The sequence below is a fragment of the Alligator mississippiensis genome, chromosome 5 (assembly GCF_030867095.1).
Source record: "Alligator mississippiensis isolate rAllMis1 chromosome 5, rAllMis1, whole genome shotgun sequence".
In the NCBI taxonomy this organism is placed as follows: domain Eukaryota; kingdom Metazoa; phylum Chordata; order Crocodylia; family Alligatoridae; genus Alligator; species Alligator mississippiensis.
In genome coordinates, this window is record NC_081828.1 from 141,393,443 (window position 1) to 141,411,279 (window position 17,837).

Consider the following 17,837-nt stretch of genomic DNA (forward strand, 5'->3'; position numbering starts at 1 on the left):
CGGGGGACAGTGATTCAATTCGGTAATTCAAATCACTGTCTTGAATCAATTTGGCCAAATCTGATTGCTGCTGAATGTCCGAATAAGGCAGTTCTATCCCGCACCCGCTCTCCCAGCCCTGGCAATGGCTGCCCCACCCACCCCAGCTCCCAGCACTTGGGGGCGGGGGGGAAAGCCCCACCTCAGCGGGTGCTGCTGGGTGTGGGGGGTGATCCTCACTGCCCCCCACTGCCCCACGCTGCATGGGGGGCTCTGCACAAGCCCTCTGAACCCTCCCCTGCTCCCCCAGCCCTCCCCCATGGCTGCCCTGCCCACCATGGCTCCAGCTCTTTAAGGAAAAAAAAACAAAACGAGAAAAACCCCTGGACTCACCATTCCTGTTGGTGGGGGGGATGATCCCTTTTGCCCCCTGCCACGTGGGGGGGCTCTGCACAACCCCCCCCCCCCCAGACTGCTGCAGGAGCGGTGAATCCTGGAGGTTTTCTCTTTTTATTTTTTTCTTAAAGGGCCAGAGCTGGGGCAGGTGGGGCAGTCATGGGGGGACTGGGGGAGTGGGGGGGGGTTGTGGGGCTCAGGGCAGAGTCCCCCACACAGGGTGGGGCAGTGGGGGCCAGCGGGGATTGGCCTCGCCGCCCAGCAGCACCTGGTAAGTAGGGCTTTTTTTTTTTTTAAAGCACCGGGAGCTGAGGCAGGCGGGGCAGCCATGAGGAGGCTGGGGGAGCGGGCGAGGGGAGAAGATAGAGGTTGGGGCCTGACAGGGGTCCCCCCATGGTCCCCTTACTCCTCCTCCAGCCCCCCCCGCCCCCTACTTACCAGCTCTGAGTCCAGCTGTAGCTCCGTGCTGCAGCCAGCGGGGACTGTCCAAATCATCAAAGCTCTCCAAATCTTTTCCGAAGATTCAGAGAGCTTCACATTGATTCGGACCTTTCAATTAGTCCCATGATTCGATTCAAATTTAGAGATTCGGCCACTGAATCGGGCCGAATCACCACCCGAAGCTTTACATAGCCCTACTTAAAATCTAATTGATGAGAGTGTGTGTAGCTATAAGTACACAACTTAAATAGATGACTGAATATTTATTCTCAGTTTCAAGTTTATATATTAGTGAGGGTAAGAAATAAAATGTAATGACTGAACTATGGACTTCTTTCATGGTGCATCAACCTGGTCATATCAGTACTTTGTTTCTAGTTTACACTATGTGACTTTTACACATGGCTTAGGAATATATAGTTTCTTGCTTGAGGGCATAGGAAGAATATTTGTGTGTTAAACTGTTGGGTTCTTCGGTTGTGCATTAACTTTTTTTCTGCTGAGTATATTCGTAGATTGCTTAACATAATAGTACTGTTGATACCAAGGTATTGTTTACTCAGTTTTCAAGACCATAATTCACTAAAATAAAGTTGATATATCAATTGAAAAAATATTTTGAAAACTACCTGAACTTTGCTGTGCAAATTAATGGATTAATAGCTAAATTGGTTTGTGCTGGTGCCAATATATATTGTTTAATAGCAACTTAAATTTTGTATAGATACATTTGTAGAATAGCTTTGATAAAAACTATTCTCAGATACCTGTTTTTGGAAGAGGCTAAGTGCCTTCAGTCCTAAGACTGTATGGATATATGCCAGAAAAGTTTATATTTTTATATTTTTTTAATGTATGTGGTTTACGTGTTACCCCAATAGAATACATGCTTGTGGTGTGGACAGATGTAACAATTAAAATGTTTCCAAGTGAAATGAACTTGAAAATGCTTCAGATAGAAAACATTTTGGCCAGTGGGCACAGGTGTGGCCCTGTGGGGTTCTGGCTGGATTATTTCATTGTTGCAGCCTCCTCTAGTGCCTGCCAGGGGGGACCAGAGCAGACTGCAACAATCTGCTGCTCTGCTCTTAACTAGGGACAGGAGGGAGAAGAGCAGGGAGAGCTGAGAGCAGAGCGAACAGCGTTCTCAAGTCCCGTGAACATCTCCTCTCCCCTTTACGGGGAATTGAGGGTGGAATGCTGTTCAGTGTCAGTGGGGCCCTAGGATTCTAATGAGTCATTAAGCCCAGATCCGGCATCAGCCCCAGTCCCCCTTCATTGTGCTTCTGGGTTCACGAACAGTGAAACACTCCAAAATATTACTTCATTTAAAGAGGTATGAATTTGAAGTTTTTCTGCCACTTTCAGAACATTTTAAAGGTCCTGTATGTGTCCAGCTGCTCCTTTGAAATGCTTTAAAGGCATTTGTTTAAGTGTTAATTTGTCTTAATTTATATGCACACCAACTTTAGGTAATGCAGCAAAATAAGCCATCTTGCTCAAAGGAAAATTAATTTTTATTACTGCCATTCTAGGTCAGGATGGCTGTCCGGTTGGCTTCCTGCATGGTGTCCCACATCAATGCCACATCTTAAAGACGCAGAAGAGAAAATACTGAAGTGTAAGGGTTTTTTTCTTGTTTGTATTTGTTTTTATTCTTTATACATTATAGTGAAGTGTATGAAGAAGTACATCTACTTTTGATATAAAGTTCTATCCAAAACAATCACTTGGGGATTTTGGTTTGTTTTTTAACAATTTTTTTTGCATCAAATGAAATAAATATGACTTAGTATGAAATTCTCAGTATGTTCTTTCTTGGGACCTTTGGTTTTGCTCTGATAGGTACCTGGTGTTCCAGCCTCAGGTTTTCATAGGTTAGATGTGACTAATGAAATATAAAGTATTAAAGTGGTGTTTCTCTTTTTTCAGGTATCACCAGCACATACAGTAAACAATATGTCTACATATCCAATGGGAATAAAATATGGACGCTCACATTCTCTCAGGACCTTTCACTTAAAACTCCACTTATTCTCCTTCATGGATTTGGAGGAGGTGTTGGACTTTGGGCTCTTAATTTTGAAGACCTTTGTGAAAATAGAACCGTTTATGCAATTGACCTCTTGGGATTTGGGCGCAGTAGTAGACCACATTTTGACACTGATGCAGAAGAAGCAGAAAATCAATTTGTAGAATCTATAGAAGAATGGAGACAGGCAGTAGGGTTAGACAAAATGATTTTCCTTGGACACAACCTAGGGGGATTCCTGGCTGCTGCGTACTCGCTGAAGTACCCATCAAGGTATGTAAAAACAAGGATAAAGGCTGTAGTTTACTAATTTTTGATCTGTACTTTTATTTAGTTAATCTCTCTATGAATTACTTTAGATATATGACTAACTTGAAACAATTGGTTTAACACTTGATTTAAAGAAGTACTGTCATCTAGTTTTAGCTCTAAAACACAAATTGTTTTAAGCTCCAAGTTTACATGTTAAGAGCTTTTGTTAAATATTCCGTTACAGTGGTGTGAACCTAGACAGAAAATTGCATGAGAACCAAATAGTCAAGCCACTGTTCTGGTTTTTAAAATGTATATAATCAGAGTTAATTACATATTGTAGAGTGATTATTCTCTGGTAATGTACTTTACATTTCAAAACATAAATACATATTTACAGATTTTTTTTTCATACCTCCAAAGCCACAGCTGCATTTACATACTATAAACTATACTGGTATGCCCTCAATAAGCAGAATGAACAAACTAATGTCCCTTTAGGAGATTTTTCTGATATTTAGGCTCCAGTACTCTTGTCTTCTATTTCCCCTGTTCTTCTGTAAATAGGTGTATTGCATGTCTCAACTGTTTCAATTAGAATGTAACATTATACCCAAATGATTATGTTTGGGTAACTATCTTTTTTTAAATAATTTACGTTTCTGTTTTTAGTATCCCCCCCCTCGTGACTTGTGATAGGTAATAGACGAACAGAAAAGATGAATGTTTTAGCTCTAATTTTAAGGATTCTTCTCTGCCAAGTGATGGAAGAAAAATATTTTGCTCAGTTTTGTATGAAAAGCTAATTCATGGTATCTGAGCAAAAGTACAATACATAGTTTTACTCCTTCCAATGGAGGAATTTATTATAAGGAACATAAATATACAGGATGGATGTAGGGAAATCCCACAGTGATACAGCAGTCCATTGCTGCAGAACCCATACCATTTTTAAAAATTGCTGCTGTTAAGTTATCCTAGAGCTATAAGCTGTTTGTGGTTTTTTCCCTTGAAATATTTCTGAATGAGCAAGGGAGAAATACTCCCCTGAGTATTTCTTTTTGTGCAGATCTTTTGTTGTGTCTTTGATCTCACTTTTGGGGTTGTCAAGTGACTTCCTTGAAGGTAAATAAGATGTATGATCATCAAACTGCTTGCACTCTGGATGTGCTGTCATTTCTGATAGGGGGCTACAAATCTGCATAGAACAAAACAATATTACCTTCTCCTATAATGGTCTTAAAACGAGGCGTATTCTAAATTGGGTGGCCAACCTATGGCACCAGTGCCACAAGTGGCACAAGCAGCCTATATATGTGGCACATGGCAGATCGGGGAGGGGACAGGAAGCACAGACGCAGATACAGCAGGAAGCAGAGCAGTGAATTAGACAGGGAGCACAGTTCTGGGAATAGAAAGCAAAGCTGCACATTGGGCTGGAGAAGGGGATCACAGTGGCTTGGATATGACATTGTTATCAAAAACATTGGCCTCACTGTTCTAAAACATATATCACGGGTTGTGCTAATATAAAATCTCTGGCTCTAAGTAGCTGTTTTGCTCTAAGCATTATTCTACGGTGACTTTGTTTAGACTGTTTAAAAAATACATTTCTATATGTGATGTCCCACTACTGTATTTAAAGGTAGTTAGCTGTGTTAGTCTGAAGTTAGGCAGAAGGCAGAGCAGAGTGGCACCATAGATTCATAAATGTTAGGGTCGGAAGGTACCTCAATAGATCACCAAGTCCGACCCCCTGCATAGGCAGGAAAGAGTGCTGGGTGACCCCAGCTAGATGCCTATCTAACCTCCTCTTGAAGACCCCCAGGGTAGGGGAGAGCACGACCTCCCTTGGGAGCCCATTTCAAACTTTGGTCACTCTAACTGTGAAGAAGTTCTTGCTAATGTCTAGTCTAAATCTGCCCTCTGCTAGCTTATGGCCATTATTTCTTGTAACCCTCAGGGGCGCTTTGGTGAGTAAAACCTCACCAATTCCCTTTTGTGCCCCCATGATGAACTTATAGGCAGCCACAAGGTCGCCTCTCAACCTTCTCTTGCGGAGGCTGAAGAGGTCCAGGTGCCCTAGTCTCTCCTCATATGGCTTGGCCTGCAAGCCCTTAACCATATGAGTGGCCCTTCTCTGGACCCTCTCCAGGTTATCCACATCCCTCTTGAAGTGCGGCGCCCAAAATTGCATGCAGTACTCCAACTGCAGTCTGACCAGCGCCCGACAGAGGGGAATTATCACCTCCTTGGTTCTGTTCGTCATGCATCTGCTGATGCACGATAAAGTGCCATTAGCTTTTCTGATGACTTTGTCACACTGCTGACTCATGTTCATCTTGGAGTCCACTAGGACTCCAAGATCCCTTTCCGCTTCTGTGCCACCAAGCAGGTCATTTCCTAGGCAGTAGGTATGCTGGACATTTTTCCTCCCTAGGTGCAGTGCTTTGCATTTCTCCTTGTTGAATTGCATTCTGTTGTTTTCTGCCCATATGTCCAACCTGTCCAGGTCTGCTTGTAGTTGTTCCCTGCCCTCTGGTGTGTCCACTTCTCCCCACAGTTTTGTGTCATCCGCAAACTTGGACAGAGTACACTTTACTCCCTCGTCCAAGTTGCTGATGAAGACATTGAAGAGTATCGGTCCAAGGACTGAGCCCTGCGGAACCCCACTGCCCACACCCTTCCAGGTCGATACCGACTCACCCACTACGACTCTCTGGGTGCGACCCTCTAGCCAATTCGCCACCCACCGGACTGTGTAGTCATCCAAGTCACAGCCTCTTAACTTGTTCACCAGTATGGTGTGGGATACCGTATCGAAGGCCTTCCTGAAGTCTAAGTAAACGACGTCAACCCCTACTCCTGCGTCCAGGTGTTTTGTAACCTGGTCATAAACCATGTACCAGCTAATTCATTCAGAGGCACTTGTTCAGAAAACGTGTGCGCTGGAGTTATTGTTCTTTATTTGCGTTGCAGTAACACTTAAGAGGCCAAAGTCGGGGATCAAGTCACGGTTCTGGTAACAAAACAATGGGCCCTGCCCCACAATTAACTGATATGTCCTTGTGACTGAATAAACATCAAGGAAAAGCATTATATTTGCCATTATAATATTGAACTTCCATTAGTTCAAGGTCCGCTTCTGAAATCAATCCTCCTAGTTAACTTGTGTCCGTAGGCTGGAAGTCAGCCATGGCTACTACAATGGTCGGAAAATAGTTTTAGCAACTGTTTGACTCAAGTCTTAAATGTACCACTTTAAATTTCTTTGTTGGAAAACCAATTGTCTTTGGCAGTGCTGTAGCTTGATTTGTTGCCACTAATCGGACAGAAAATGCTTCACAGTTAGGGCTTGTTTTTGGGGGGTTTGGGGTTTTTTTTGACTGATCCATACTTTTTTTGCTGTAGCCTTCACATAGCACCACTTAGGGGATGCATGTCCTACCAGCCACAATCTTTCTTTGTCAAGGATGAGTGTTGGTTTAATTGGGATATGCTTCTCAAGTGGGCTTGTGCTTGATCTGTAAGGAAAGCCAAAGGAGTTGTTTATAAAGTTATTTCCCTATTAAACATACTTCTCTCTTCTTCCCCACTTCAACCCAAGGAAACACCAATCTCTGAAATTACATTTTTAGATTTTTCAGCTTTCTAATACAATTTTTCTTCTTCCTTTTTATTTAGATAGATTAAAATGAATGAATAAAACTCTGGTTTCTAAATCTCTTGGCAGGTGTTCCTCCAAAGAGGAAAACTGACATCATTACCTTAGGTAGTAGAGAAGCACTGATATACTTTCCTTGCTATTTCACTCTATTCCATGTAATGTATATTATTTTTCTCTTTCTGCATTATACAAATTCAGACAGTTTGTAATACATGGTCTCCGCCTCTCCTACAATGGTTCGGCTTCTTCTTTTCATATGTAGTAGCACATAAAGAAGCCAACATTCTGGAAACTGAGATACAGGGTTCTGGTTTAGAAGGGATACTGGTTTATGTGCTGAAGTATAAAGATGTACCTTTAACTCACCAAGTTGGGAAGAATTCATAGGAGCATGTTATTCCATAATTATTCTCTGAAGCATCTTCTAAAGATTATTGTTGGAAATAGGAGACTGTAACAGGATGGAACACAGATCTCCCTTGCAGTTCTTTTGTTTCTTTGATTTAGATTGAAGGTGAAATTCTGTATTTTCAGGCCTCCCTTCAACTGGGATTTGTTTGTTTAGTTTGTGTGCTCTGATCCCAAACCTTATTTCTTTCTTCACATAAAATCCAGGACCCAATGTCAAATCAGAACAACCAGCAGGAAGATTTTAAGAGCATATAGGATCAGGTGAATAAAAAGAGAACTATCAACAAACTTAGCTGAGAATATGTTAGAAATGTAAGAATTGCTATGAATGTAGATCTGTTTTTGGCTGCGTTGGAAATTACTACATGGCGCCAACAAAGTGCATGGAACATAGTAATGTCTGAGCCCATGGCCTTAATCCAAAGACTTCTTAAGGATTGAGATTCTCAGCATTACACATAATGTTGAACCCCTTCTTAAAATACCAATTTCTTATCAGTCATGTTCTCTTAGGTGTCGCTAGTGCTTAGTTTTAAAAAAGGAATAGCCAAGGAAGGGTAGCATTAAGAAACAAAAGAAAAATAAGTATCCTTTACTCTGGTGTTCTTTGCTGTTTTGGTTATATACAGCTTTTTAGAGATACTGTTTTTCCTCTTGGCTGTAGGACACCGATTTCTTTATTAGTACCACATTAATGGCCCCCATTGCTTAAATTTTGTACTGCACTGTCTCACTTCTCTAGTTTTATATCGCTTGCAAGTATGATCATGTTTGAACTAACAGCTAAGAGATATCATTGTGTTCCAAATCTGGGGGTGTTTTTTTTTGTTATGTTTTGTTTTTTACACCTGATAGCCAGATTCAGCTTTCCGAATCTCCTCTGGAATCCTTTTTGAACACAGTCAACATATCTAAATGTAGTGTCTTTGGTCTTGCTTAAAAGAGGGGGACACATCCAAAAGAAAAAGAAGTCAATTTGCTGAAGCCATATGGGCTAGGGACAGATATTCAAAAAGCCTGAGCCTGAATTGATTCAATCTTTGCAGGTTAGTCTAACCTGGCTAGACTGAATCACTTTGTAACTGCACAGACATCCCCTCTGGACTGAAAAAATTCAGGCACGTGCTTGCAGTGGCTCAGGCTAGAAGCCGGAGGGGCGCTAGAGCAGCCCTCCCTCTCATCTATAGTGCTGAGCTTAGGGGATGTGTGGCTGACCCCAGCAGGATATTCTGTTTATTCCTTCCCCCTCCTGAGCAGCCCAGCCAGGAATGTTTATCATGCCTAACCTTTGGCAACATGTAGGGGGCTTGGTGATCGGCCGCTTTTGCTGTAATTGTTTATTCTTAATTATTGGTGTGCATTTCTTTTTCCAGAATGACCAGCACATTATTTTAATTGTAGAGCATTGCTAGGCAAGTTGTACAGGTTGAAGTTGCAGAGAACCACACATGCTCTTTGTGTAAAAGAATGCATGAACCTTCTTTGTTGTTCTAGCATTGGTATTCTTTTGGAACCAATTCTACGGCTCTGGTTTATGTCTACATGCAGCTAATAAAGATGAATAGAATGCTTGTAGACAGAATACTGAAAACATCTGTTGCTGCTTTTCTCTTTTTATTTATTTGTCTGTTTGTTTGTTTGTTTTCTGATGCCAATCATTGAGGAATCAAAAGCTAAGCCATAGGAGATGATGATGATGATGAATAGCATATGTTGCATCGTCTACAGATACTAAGACTTGATCATTCACAATAATTAGTTATGCGAGGTCGGTTTCACATGCACTAAACTTCAGAACCTCTTTTGCCATCAGGGTAAAACACCTTATCCTAGTGGAGCCGTGGGGTTTTCCAGAGAGGCCGGACAATGAACAAGAGAGACCAATTCCAATCTGGATCAAAGCACTAGGAGCTATGCTGAGTCCATTCAATCCATTAGCTGGGCTCCGGTTAGCAGGACCCTTTGGTGAGTGTTAATATTTTTAAAGTACTACTTTTGATACTTTAAAAATTAATATAAGGGAAATATTTTATTAAGATGTTCCCTACTTAAAAATAGTTTTTGGGTTATCACTTCTCAAGCTACCATCACTCTATCATGGTCTTTTAACTGGGTATTAAAGCTTAGTGGGATTTTAAGCTTTCATTTGCATTTAAACTACCTGTGTTACTTAACTATGTATTTTTTGGAAAGTAGACATGAAAAATATGTTCGGGGGGGGGGGGGTTAAGCATGACTAAACTAATTAGATTTTGGACATAGCAATTTATGTTACTGCACCAAACACAAAATTATTCTTCGGAGTTAAATCTGTTCTAATTTAGTTACCAGGGCATCTTAATTATCAAAGAGATTATCAGAAATTAACTCAGACACATAACACACTAATTTTAATTCAGTTCAGTGTTTCTTATTTTTGGTTGGATGTAAAATTTCTCGTTTAAAACGTCTTGCTGGGCTAAAGAAGAACTACTCTGACATGAAACTTGTGCAGTCATGTCTCACAGATGTAAAAAAAAAAATCTGTTGTGAATCTCCATGAACAGCTGTCTTCTTATTTGTAATAACTAAATAAAATAAAACAGGGAGAAAAGTTTATTTTATCTGTGAACATCTTGTAGATAGTGGTCTGTTTTTGTGTTCAAGAGACAATAATTCAGTCCATCTATGAGGTAGAAACTCCATATCTTGATTTTTTTTATTTTATTTATTTATTTTTTAGATTTATGGTCAATCCCAAAAAGCACTCTAGAATCTGAACTGTGACTTAAGCAAAAATTAACAGAAATCTACAAAGTGCAATCTACCAAAAAAACAAAAAAAGCCCTACTTAACTGTTTAGGGGCTAAAAAGTTCCTAGCCCCTCTAGTTTTTATAAGTAAAGTCCCTGAGACATCTAAAGTTCTGTTTCCGTGTGTGGAACAGAACTGTCATTGTGAGCAAAGAATGTAAGATTCATAACTTCAGGCAGAGAGAGTGCATGATTTTGTAGCTTCATGATGAGAGGGCTTCCTGGGAGGTCCTGAATTCTGGTCCCTGTTCCCAGGGCAATTTATGCATTTTATTGAATGACTTTTAATGAAAAGTACATGAGGAGTCCCTAGAGCAGTGACTGGAATCCAGGTCTCTCTCTTCTTAGGAGGAGTGCTTTCATTACTGGATTGATAGAATCAGGCTTTCTCTTACCTACTGTCTTTTTTGGCCCTGTGAATCTTGCATTCTTTTCTACAGGTGCAGAGATCAGGGCATCATCAAAAGGAACCTGGTTTGGTTTTTCCGTTGATCTCCTCCAAAGGTTGGGGTGCATCTGCCCCATCTCATTCTTCTAGGGTGGAAGGTGGATGTTAGGGTCATGTACTGGGTTGGGAGAGGTGGCTGAGGGGAGAGGTATCTAACCAAACTCTTTTACCTTGCCCTCCATGCTTGCTTTCTGCTATAATTGTTCTGGCAGCACTCAGGCACTCCCTAGATAACGTGTGGTGGTGTTGCTGTTGGTCTTAGACCAGTGAGTACTTCTTCCTATGTTTGGTTCATGCTTGTGTTTAGTTCTAATTTTGGCATAATGCCAGAATTGTCATAAAGAATGAAAGTGGTAGGAAGGGAAATTTTAGTTACTTTTTAAAAAAATTTGTTCATGCCCTTTTTTTAAAACAGGTTTAAGCCTTGTACAGCGTTTAAGACCAGACTTCAAGCGAAAGTATTCTTCTATGTTTGATGATAACACTGTGGCTGAATATATCTATCACTGCAATGTACAGTCACCCAGGTGAGAATTATTAGCTGGCCAAAGTTTGTCTGAAAAAAATTCTGCCATTTTTATCACTCCTTGTGTGTCTAGGAATACATGCATATTGACATGTTGTGGTCAGGCTGTATGTTAGGCTGATATTTGGGGTGTTCATTAAAAAAAGAAAAATGGTATTAACTTTCCTGAATTTTGCAAAGAGATAAATGAAGAATAATCCTCTTTTAAGGTTCATTGAACTTTACCGTGTCTCTCTCATCTGAACATCCATATTTAACTACAAGTTACTCTGTAGTTAAAGATTGCAGAATCTCCATCCTTGGAGGCTTTTAAGACCCAGCTAGACAAAGCCTTTACTGGGATGATATAGTTGGGAATGGTCCTGCTTTAAATAGGGTTGGACTACATTGGTGTTTCCCAACCTTTTCCAGCCTAAGGCACACTTACATTAATAAAAATTTCCATAGCATGCCTGTTAAAGCATTCTCCATCCCCATACTTGAGAGCTCATTGTAGCTCATTGCCATGGCAAAATTCTGATGCACAGGTGTTCAGAGGCTCATGAACTGCACATCTACCACAGTCAACACATGCACAGTAGATGAATTTCCTTTTCCTCTGCTGGTTCTCTTTCTCCCCCCACAGCCAACCCATGTGTGAGTCTCCTGTGAATATCTCATTGACAGCTTATTCATTAATACTAGGCAGCTGGAGAACTTTTTTCATTATTCCAAAATTCTCATGGCACACCAGGTAGCTCTTTGTGGCACAGCAGTTGAAAAGCACTGGACTAGATGACCTCCTGAGGTCCATTCTAATCCTAATTTTCTATGATTCTGTGATTTCCAGTGTATAAGTCACACCTGTGTGTAGTGCATACTCCCACAAATGGAATAAAATTTCAGGGAAAAAAATACCCACTATTGTAATTTGAAATTTGGTCAACATTTTATTACAATAATTTTAGTTATTTTCCTGACAACTTCCTCATATGAGATGCTCCTTAGTTTGACATCCTGGTAAACCGGAAAACTTGGTATTTTTCTTATTAAATTTGGGAACTAAGTTTAAGTCCAAAAGACATTGTTATAGCCTACTTGTAAATGCATTCTGATGACACTTACGGGATCTTTTATTTCATATTTTAATAATCAAATCAGCACTGTAGAAATCTTCTCTTTTTTAATCTAAAAAAATGAAAGCAAGTTACAAAAACAAATTTCTTGCATTCAAACTGGCTCAAAAATCCTGCCCTTCCGTATCTATGCATTGCAAAATATTATGTAGCATAGAAATTCCAGTTTCATTTTAATACAAGGTATGTTTGATAGTGGTGGGGAAAATACGAGGTTTCAATGGAGGAGAATATTTTTGCGTTGTGTTTAATTTTTTCCATTATTAACCATAAGCGGTGAAACTGCTTTCAAGAACATGACTATACCTTATGGATGGGCAAAAAGGCCAATGCTACAGCGGATTTCTCTCATGGATCAAGATATTCCTATCACTGTGATTTATGGAGCACGATCTTGTATAGATGGCAATTCTGGTAGCACCATCCAGTCTCTACGACCAAAGTCATATGTGAAGACAATAGTAAGTGATTTATTATTTTGCCATTTGGTTTATCTTTGTGTATTTGTTTAGATTTTGTCCAATTTGTCCCTTTGTTGATGCCACCCCTGAGTTGATGGTGATGTGGTTTAAAAAACTGGATAAGGGAGTCTGATCTTATTTCTGGTATTGAAAAAAGTAAGTGTTATCTCAGTCTTTTTTAAACCTGGGAAGGTATGAGGTATGGGAAGGTAAAAGTATGTCTGTCCTGAGTCACATGAATAAGCCCTTTCTGTCTACATAACCATAACTTCAGCTTGCCTATAGAAAGCACAGAAGGTGGGACAAGTAGTAGACAACTAATTCCTAGACACAGGAACAGGAAATGCAGATTGGGCCTTTCTAGAAATCATGCCCAAAAATTGTATCTTTGACTATTAATTTGATTCTATTAATGGCCTGTACAGACAGGGTGTGGGGAGCAGAAGTGCTGGTGGCAAGTTTCCTGTGCTATACCATGCATGGCCCAGATCAGTTGCAAATGCACTGTGGGATGGGGCTGGACAGAAGCTTAGTCTTGAGTCATGATATTCAGGAGCGCTTTTGGAGGTGAGCTGGATTGATGCTAAGGGGACAAACTTAGAGGTTTGTAATGTGGATGCTGTGGAGGTGAGAATGGGCCTGAGCAGCTCTAGTAGCAGTGGACAGATGTTGCTTTTGACTTTGGGCGAGTCACTTAGGGTAGTTTGTTATAGTCCTAATCTATGAACCAAATCTCTGCTTAAGTCTCAGTCTCTGTACCTTATTCATAAGGCTGTCTTCCATTCTGCAAAAAATGTTAACTGTACACGATTCTAGTGTAGCGTGTTTGTATTTTTAAAACACAAACAACAGAAATCATAGCCTAAATGTCTAAATTTACATATTACTTAGTCAGGGAGTCTTCCACATGACAAACTGTTCCAATCATTTTTGTCTCATTTATTTTTATTGAGAAAATAGTAAATGCATTTGCTGCTGAAATTTTTTTTAGAAGTGCTCTCATTTGCATCATTGTAGAAATATGCAATCTTACCTTTCATAGATTCATAGATTGTAAGGCTGGAAGGGACCTCAGAAGATCATCAGGTCCAGCTCCCTGCACCAGGCAGGAAAAAACAGGTGGGGTCAGGTGACCCCAGCAAGGTGACTATCCAGTCTCGTCTTGAAGGTTTCCAGGGTAGGTGATTGCACCACTTCTGGAGGGAGCCTGTTCCACAGTCTGGACACCCTGACTGTGAAGAAGGTTTTCCTAATGTTGAGCCTAAAATCATCTTCCAGGAGTTTGTGGCCATTACTCCTGGTTCTCCCCAAAGGTGCCCTGGTGAACAGTTGTTCACTGAGCCCCTGACGTACTCCCCTGACGTAGCAGTAAACTGCTACCAAGTCCCCTCTCAGCCTTCTCTTTTTCAGGATGAAGAGTCGCAGGTCCCTCCGTATTTCCTCGTATGGCTTGCAGTGCAAGCCTCTAATTGTATGGGTGGCCCTTCTCTGGACTCTCTCAAGTTGTATCACGTCCTTGTTAAAGTGTGGTGCCCAGAACTGGACACAGTACTCCAGTTGGGGTCTCACTAGTGCCGAGTAGAGCGAAAGAATCACCTCCCTGGTCTTGCTGGAGATGCATTGATTGGTGCACACCAGAGTATTATTTGCTAGGCCTGTGCGAGTCGGCAGTGATCTGATCTGGCTTCGGATCTGGCCACTTTGGATGGCCGTGATCCAATCCGGAGCTTCAGACCGGGTTTCCGCCTCGATCTGGCTGAAGCAGCTCCGAAGCTTTGGAGCCGTCTCGGAGATCCGGCTATAGAGTATAATGGGGAATAAATGAAATATCTATGTTTGTTGTTTTTGTCCGATTTGGATGAAACTTGCAGGGATGGTAGCTTCTGTTGAGAGCATGAAACCTGCCAAGTTTCAAGAAGATCGGTGCAGGGATTTGAGGGGAACTACCCCAAATTCTTGAAAGCCCAACTCCTGTCATGGCTGTGTTACACCACAGGGGGGTCAAAACTGCAGGAATGGTAGCTCTTACTGAGGCCACAAAATGTGCCAAGTTTCAAGAAGATCGGTGCAGAGGTTTGCGGGGAACTGCCCCTCAAGCTGTGGACAAGCAAAACTCATGCCATGGGTGACACTACATGTGTTAAGGCGCAGCAGGGTGACAGCTGCATGGATAGTGGCCCCTGCTGCGGCCACGACGCCTGCTAGCTGCCGAGGAGATCGGTGCAGGGGGGTTCTGGGGCCCTGCACCCTTAGCTGCTGACGAGCAAAACTTGTGCCAAGACAGACAGTCTTGGGGCAGTTGATTGTCTGTATTGAGTCTTTCCTCTCCTTAGCCTGGTTTTGTAGCTGCTAATTTATGCTCTTTAAGTCGTTATGTAGTAGCTAGGTCCTGTGTATTGAGCTGGTCCCTGAGTGAATCATGATTGATTGATTGGTAACTTGTAACACAGTAGCTTAGCAGCCAGGACTGCAGTAGTATCTCCCCTCCCCGCCCAAGACAGACACAGTCAGTCCCACAAGTATCCATGGCACCAGTTTTGCTTGTCTGCCTCTTGAGGGGCAGTTCCCCCCAAACCCCTGCACCTATAACTTGGCAGGCTTTGTGGCCTCGGTAAGAGCTACTAGCCCTGCAGTTTTAACCCTCCTATGTTGTAACACATAGACGTGACAGGAGTTTTGCTTTCAAGAATTTGGGGTACAGTTGCCCCAAAACCCCTGCACCAATCTTCTTGAAACATGGCAGGCTTTGTGGCCTCAGTAACAGCTACCATCCCTGCAGTTTTCACCCCTCTATGTTGTAACGCCTAGACATGACATGAGTTTTGCTTTCAAGAATTTGTACTGTAGGATATTACTGTCCGGGACCAATACTGTTCTATGGTGGGGTTATTTAGCGTGCCAAAATGCACAGGTAGACAGTGACTGGAGCTGGTTGGGGCATGAAGAAGCTATAGTGCAGAGCTGTTTGCTGGTTTTGCAGTGCAGAGCTGCTTGCTGCCTCCACAGTACATTGAGCTGAGGCAGAGCAGCTTTGGGCTGGCAGGCTGACGCCCCTGGGTCCCCTGCTAGCCAGGGTAGCTCTGCCCCAGCTCAGCATGCTGCAGTCCCCAAGTGCATGTGTAAACACTGTGTAGGTGTCTCAGGCACATTAATAGCACTTTTAGGTACACCCACAATGTCGCACAGTAGCTCTAGTATCGGAACATGAATGTGCCTGTTGCTTTTAACAAACAGACATAGTATAACAAAATTATTTCTGGGCAGGGAGGAGTAAAGAGTAGGATAAGCATGAGTCATTGGGGCAGGTTTTACCAGTCTGGTATAAGCTGATGTCCTGTGCTAATTCAAATGAGCATTTTGTCAGTCAGAGGAAAGATTATAAAAGAGTAATGGGATATAGGGAAAAATATGGGGATGCTGAAAGGCATCCATAGGTAAAGGTCTACTGAACTCAAGGAGACAGCCAGCCAATTTCACAGGCAGATCCTGGTACAGGCCACAATTTTCACAAGCTGACTGTGGCGGAGGCCCCCCACGCCTCTGGCTGAGGGGCCCCAGCAGTCCCACCCCTCCCCACGGATTGCCACATGGCATGAAACCGTGGCTTAATTACCCTGATTAAGCCCTGGGGAAGCCACTAATCCATGTGTTATTAAGCTTGGATTAATGGCTTCCCCAGGCTTGATCAGGTTAATTAAGCCGTGGATTCAGGCCATCCCCAAGTGGCAGGGTCTGCACTTTTGGCAGGTTTGCTGCAAAAAAAAACAAACAACAAACAAACCAAACTCACCAGCAAGCAGAGAAAAGTGCATGGGAAGCCCTGCAGTCTTGCAGCACAGGGAGGAGTATGGGAGGGGCAGAAGGAGCAGAAAGGAAGGGGGTGGAGTAGGTGCTGCTCATGGGTCTGCTCACTGAAGTGCAAGTGAACTCAGGCTTGAGTATAAAACAAAGGGTAAATGTGCTGCTCTTATACAGTATTATAAAATTGACATTTTTGTACTAGCTTGGGCCTGGGGATAACTGAATTACAGGAATATTAGGTGTGGGTGCAGTGGCCCTTAGTTACTTACATGTTTATACTGAAATAATGTATTCAGGCTGGGGCTCAAAAGTGGGTTTTTTGTTTGTTTTCCTCCAGAATTTGCCTCTTTCCTGATGAGCACAGCAGTTAAATTTGAGGAATGAAATACCAATAAACTGGTGCTGCTGTTGAGAAAATCCTCGGCAGTTTGAGTTTTCACTTCTTAATCTTGAATCAAAATGTTTTCTGTAAGAGATGGAAAAACATTCAGACATTCTTTCATTTAAACACTTCTAGAAACAAAGAAGTATTATTTGGTTTGGGGACGGCCAGTCTGTGGCATGTGCGCCAGATCTGGGAGGGGCCAGGGAACAGAAAGATCAGGTAGGGGAAGGGGATCTGAGTGGCACTTGGAGAGTGCAGGGCTTAATTTGTGGCATGCCTGCCAAAAATGTCAGCCCCCACTGATCTGGATTTTGGGGGGCTTGGGAAGAGAGAAATGTGTGGGTTGGGTATAACCATAAGGGCAAGGGATAGAAATTGCACATAAGCCAATGTAAGTGATCAGAAACAGTTCAAATCTGTAATACCATAGAAGTTCAGTGCACATAAGCTGCTTTCAAAATGGTCAAAACCAGTTTAAGATAAACCTGGATGGATGTAGTATCAGACTTTTACTGATTTAGGTTAAATAGGTTTACTGAACTTCTGTCCCAGATCCCCTCCAGATTCAAGTTAACTCACAGTCCCCCAGTATCCCAGGATGCTTTGCACCTCCCCTGCAACCCCCCACCCCCTGTGCAGCGTGGGCAAGCTAGCCTTGGCCCAAGCTGTCTGCTCCGGTCGAGAAGGGAGGCAGGCACTAGCGCTACCCGGCATCTGGCCAGAGCCACTGCAGGCATGTGGCTGCATTTCCAGAATCAAAAATGAATGTCTCTTTACTTGCTTATTGGTTCAATCTACACAGCTTAAACTAACCTGTGAAGATTGAATTGATTCAGCGTTGGACTTTTTGACTTTATGTACTTAGCCTTGAGCACAATCTTTTAAGTTTGTTTTTCAGTGGTTCACCTCCATTAAAGCAGGAAATATAGCAGGTTCTTGAATCAAGGGTAGTTTTACCCTTTCCTGCTTAATTCTATGTAATAATGGTGACTTGACAAAAGGCAGAAACTTCCCTTTATTTTTCCTTGCATTTACACCTCTTTTTAGTTGTTTTACACCTCCTTCCACTGGAAACTATTGTCATAGAATGAGTATAATCAACTAATGCCTGTTTTTGTCCAAAGCACCTTCT

At 42.2% G+C, this 17,837-nt stretch overlaps 1 protein-coding gene across 2 annotated transcripts in view; it reads left to right on the forward strand.

The window, feature by feature from the left end:
- Positions 1–17,837, forward strand: part of ABHD5 (abhydrolase domain containing 5, lysophosphatidic acid acyltransferase) — a 36,409-nt gene that overhangs the window by 15,215 nt on the left and 3,357 nt on the right. For both annotated transcript variants that reach the window (XM_014603193.3, XM_014603195.3), the window contains exons 2-6: positions 2,352–2,437; positions 2,749–3,121; positions 8,992–9,143; positions 10,833–10,944; positions 12,333–12,519. In XM_014603193.3, coding sequence (XP_014458679.2) covers positions 2,352–2,437; positions 2,749–3,121; positions 8,992–9,143; positions 10,833–10,944; positions 12,333–12,519 — 910 coding nt within the window. The remainder of the gene's footprint in view (positions 1–2,351; positions 2,438–2,748; positions 3,122–8,991; positions 9,144–10,832; positions 10,945–12,332; positions 12,520–17,837) is intronic.